The following is a 4,879-nucleotide window of genomic DNA, read 5'->3' on the forward strand; positions in this document are numbered from 1 at the left end:
CCCCGCTCACCTCTGTAGGTGTGTGGTGGAGGTGAGACTTCTCCATGGCTGCGAAAGCTGGAAGATGTGGTGTGCTCATCCCGCTGTCTATCAGTGAGGGAGAGGTTCCCTTGCTGAGAGAAGGAGCATGGGGTTTCAACATGGTTTTGGTAGTTCTTGAAGCTTTCAATATGGTATTTCTGATCACCGGACTCTTCAAGTCCTGGTTCTGTTGAAATACTTTTACTATTTGCCTGTTAAAGAACGAGCTTTTTTTCTGCAGTGCTTGCTAGAGTTTTTCTTGTGGCTTATAAAATGCCTTAATTTTGTTACAATTCTACAATGTTTTATTTTACAGTAGGTAAAATGCAATATATATAGCAAAGACATGGGACAAGTAGCGTAAGTTTTCTCTGGTGAAAGAAGGACCAGTCTCTTCCCCCCCCCCCCCCATGAGGTTTATTTCATTAATCACTCTTAAATAAATATATATTTGACACTTAACAGGAACAATTAGTTAAAAATAATTTCTAACACAAGTTCCCATAGTTGCCATAGTATTTGTATAGTGTCTTATCACTAGTTTTGAGATCCAAATCTTGCTTTGGTTTAAATTTAAATTTAACTTGTGTTAACAGTTCAGCAGAGGGGATTTGGGTTGGGGGTGGAAAACAGACATCCCTCAAAACTGAAAACAAAGCCATAATACACACACGCACATACATTGACATGAAAATGGTTCATTTTCTCTTCCAAGTACTCGTCTTGCATTCTCTGTCCATTTTTTTGATATTTCACTGAAAGTGCTTGTTAGCTCTGCTCCATGAAACAATCCTCCAAATAACATAGCTATTAAGAACTGAGCATTACATTGATCTAAAAACTAGTCTCCAGCTTGTCTGTGCTGTACAGCAGATGGCAATAAAGGACCATTATGTAGTAGAAGTACACCTCTGAAAAGAAGTTTTCTGTCCTTAATGCTTCAGAGTGTGTCATTAAAACTAAGAATATAGAAATGCAACTTTGAGAAGTTGGGAGGTGCAGAGAGGGGAAAATGCAAAAGTTGCAAGTAAGCAGGACAAACCATGATAATGATAAACAGACGCATACATTACATGTAAATGAAAGAAAGCACATTGTGCATTCATTAGCCGCCCCTTCAGTCGGCAAAGTTGCCCCTGCAAAGCCATGGGACAGAAGGGATCTGCGAGCCCTGACCCACTGTTCAAGAAGTTCTGCACTCCAGCATCTTCCGGAAACTTTTCCGAAAACTGTCATCCAGGAAAGCATACAAGAAAGGATTCAAGCACGAGTTGGCATAGCTTAGGCTGGTGATGAAGTAGGATATACCAATAACCGTGGAGGTCTGGGGCAAGTCAGTGGTCAAAGCCACGATGGTGGCCAAGTGGAAGGGGGTCCAACAGAAGAGACACACAGCCAGGACTATGAAGACCATAATAGTGACTTTCTTCTTGGCTTTGTCCAGGGCTTTAGCATTAGAGTTCAAGTGCATGTTCCTTAGCCTGTAGAGCATCATGGTGTAGAGGATGCAGATGGTGGACACTGGAATGGCAAAGCCAAGGATGAGGGTGTAGATCCTGCTGGCTTTGAACCAAAACCTTTCAGGCTTGGGGAAATTGAGACCACAACTCTTGATCTCCAGGTCATCTATGTAGACATTGGCAAAGATGATGAAAGGGAGAACTATGATGGTGACTAGGATCCAGATGCACAAACTGATGATCCTGGCTGCTCGGTATGTACGATGTGGCATCCTCTTGGACCTGACTGTAGCCAGCACTACCAGATACCTGTCTATGCTCATCACTGTTAGGAAATAAATGCTGGAGAAGATATTGTAGTGGTCTATGGACAAGATGACCTTGCAGAGGACTTCTCCGAAGGGCCAGTAGTGGAGGAGGTGTTCAGCAATATTAATGGGCAAGACAAGTGTGAACAAGTCATCAGCTATAGCAAGGTTCAGGATAAACATGTTTGTCACAGTCTTCATCTTGGGGGCTTTGAGGATCACGTAGATGACAGCTGTGTTGCCTGTGAGCCCAACGGCACAGATCACAGAATAAATCACAGGGAGGATAATGTAGAAATCGGCTGCCTGCTCTTGGAAGGTTAAGTTGAACCTCATGCTGTTGTCCAGGTAGCAGCTGTTGCCTGCATTGCTGCAGGTGCTGTTTAGATCATCCCAGACAGAGTTGTTTCCCATGCCTGCTGGTCGCAGACTACCCTCAGATGTCATTGAAAGCCTTGCTAGCCAGAAGGGAGAGCCTTTTTTTTTTTTTTTTCTGTAAGAAGCAGCTGCTATCTCATTTAGAAGTGGGTTATTTCCAAAGAGTGGGTTGTGAGGCAGCATGGACCGTTTAACCTACCTCTCCTGTCCCCCACCATTGCACAAGTTAGATTTTTGAAGTGATCAGGGGGAGAAAAAAAAAAACTAAAAAAAATTGAAAGACACATAAGGCTCTGTGAACAAAGCAAACAAAAGAATTGTAACTCCCTGTGTAAGTCAAGGAACTCTTCTCTCTGAGAGCATCCCAGTGAGCTTTGGCTTTTCTCTGCTGGGGAATTCAAGTGTCTCCAGTTCAGCTGTCTGCAGCAAGAGTCCTTTTTGGGGCTGGCAGGAACAGGGAGGGTAGAGAAGCAGCTTTGTGCCTGGTCAGCTATTCACAGCTCTCAGAGGACTTGAGGGATGGTTGCTGTTTTCACTTGCACAGCGCTTGCTTTTCCATGCCGGAGCAGAAGCGTTGCAGTGTTTAATTACTGCCTTTCTTTGTGTTGGAGTTCAGATGCTTTTCATTGACTGAGATTTCACAAATAATGAAGAACTTTCTGACATGGCTACTCCCCACTCCCAGGGTCCCCTAGCAAAAGAAGGAGGGGAGGGGGAAATAGAGTTCAAGGAGTATTTCTCAAACTAAGGGTTAAAGGGGCTTAATTCACAATTAAAGTAACTCTTTAAGCACGGGTAGGTTATGGTCTTAGTCAATGTGAAGACCATCCCTGTCGCAAACAACTGTGGCAGCACACAAAACTTGGCACAGATTGACAGCCAAACCTGTAAATCTCAAAAGTTCAGGATTATTCAGGGAAGTGGGGGAAGTACCCTGAAAGCAAATCTGCTTTAGAGTCAAAGCAAGAATTACCCCATCTATTTACAGTGGCTACATCCATCCCTATCGCCTGCCCCGTACTCCCAAGAATTCCTCCGCAGGGAAGCGAATGAACAAACCGACCCCCTCTGTGAAGACCAAAGATTCGGTAACTTGGTCCCCAGGCTCTGCAAAGAGAAGTGCCTCGCTTAGCTTGCAATTTTGCTGTTGCGCGGGCAATAAAGTGAGCAGGACCGCCAAGGTTGGGGAATGGAAGGTTGATTTGTCCCTTACCTGGTGAGCGGCTCTGGCTGCCTCCTCCAGCACCTGCTGCTCCGCGCTGTTGAGCCTCTTGTCTCTAATCCCAGTTGGAGGAGGGTCTCTGGGATGCTGACGTTCCCCGGCTTTGCGATCACATCAACATGGTGGCTCCGTGTGTGCGTTGCATGTCTGAGCAATTAGAACTTGTTCCCACCGAGGGAGGCGGGGGGGGAGTTTTCTCTGTGCGGGGCTATTTCAATAGTAAATAAGGTAGATGCTGGTAAGCAGCTGATGCTCTGGGGTTGTTCTCTTCAGGAATGAGGGAGATGTTGAGGGGCACAGGCAGCATCCAGGGCTGGCAAGCTGTGGCTGGCTGAATGAGGGATGTTTGAAATGGTGGGAAGGGGGGGGGTTTAAACTGCTTCAATAGGGAACGCTGGCTGGTTTTAACAAAGGAAGATGCACAAATGGGGGTGGGGGGGGAGTGGGAGGAGGGTATACAACATTACAGTGCTCAAAATGAACAAATATACAGACGTACCTTGCCAGATCTGCGCTGGTTTCAGCTGCTCTGGGGAAGCTCAGCTGGTTTTCCCCAGCTGGGTCTCTGGTCCAGCTTTGGAAATGCAGTTAAATCCTTCAGATGTGCATCACAAGATGCAGGAGTCCTGTGAAGCTTGACAGAAATGCACCCCAGGTTATACAGCAAAACCAGCAACAATGTAAGATCGCTTTACCTTCATGTCCATATAAAAAGAGGGGAAAAAGGAAATCGAGGGTCTTTTGATTCTCCTTTAGCCTTTTAAATGTATCCCCCAGCTGCAGGTTGCCTGACCTTTGTTTCAATACCAGGTGAGAGAAAATGCAGGCATCCATCAGTGCTATGCCTGGCAGAGTGTAGTGTCATTTAACCAAGTGGGTCAGCTTGTTTATATGAGCCACGTAGCTAAGAGCTGTGTTGACTTTGCTCCTCTTCCATAGATGTTTACCCTTTTCTTGCAAGATTACTGTGCACCAGTAACTGGGTGGGAACAAAATACTTCATCGCACACAAAGAGGTAACTCCTTAAGACCATGGATATAACTGACTTTTCAGCAGATGGTAATTTTTTTTATGCCCAGTGTACAACTATTACAGATACTTTCTGTATCTTGGGCATAATCTGACCAGCCATTAGGCCTAAACAAAATTAAAAAGAAATTAAAGATTGCCCAAGAAGGTGCATAGGAATGATATGGATGATACTTCTTCGGATGAAAGACCCCCTGAGCCCTCCTCTTGCCTGTTTTGGGAAAACTGGCACAGTTTGTAAGTACTTGGAGAGGAAGCGAGGTTTTGATAGGTCTGCAGGGGGGAGGCAGTTTTCCAGGAATTGTTGTTGTCTTTGTCAAAGAGAAGAAAATGCTGGAAGACAGAGAATTTCAGGAGAATGTGATGTTAAATTTACTGATCTGTAACAGTTCCCCAGGGCAAAAGGGTGTAAGAGCATTTTGCACTGAAAATCCTTTCATCGTGGCTTTCTGTTTTTCAG

At 45.0% G+C, this 4,879-nt stretch overlaps 1 protein-coding gene across 1 annotated transcript; it reads right to left on the reverse strand.

The window, feature by feature from the left end:
* Positions 1-431: 431 nt before the first annotated feature.
* Positions 432-3,740, reverse strand: NPBWR2 (neuropeptides B and W receptor 2). The gene is made up of 2 exons (XM_069798836.1): positions 3,381-3,740; positions 432-2,858 (listed from the first exon to the last, which is right to left on the reverse strand). Exon 2 carries the CDS (start codon positions 2,348-2,350, stop codon positions 1,205-1,207), a length of 1,146 nt encoding a protein of 381 aa, XP_069654937.1. The 5' UTR covers positions 2,351-2,858; positions 3,381-3,740; the 3' UTR covers positions 432-1,204.
* Between the last annotated feature and the right edge of the window lie 1,139 nt (positions 3,741-4,879).

Source organism: Haliaeetus albicilla, chromosome 2 (genome assembly GCF_947461875.1).
Source record: "Haliaeetus albicilla chromosome 2, bHalAlb1.1, whole genome shotgun sequence".
Lineage (NCBI taxonomy): Eukaryota > Metazoa > Chordata > Aves > Accipitriformes > Accipitridae > Haliaeetus > Haliaeetus albicilla.

Bases quoted from the DNA above. Each gene is read 5' to 3' on its own strand.
- NPBWR2 (XM_069798836.1), bottom strand. From the start codon at position 2,350: ATGCTGCCTCACAACCCACTCTTTGGAAATAACCCACTTCTAAATGAG.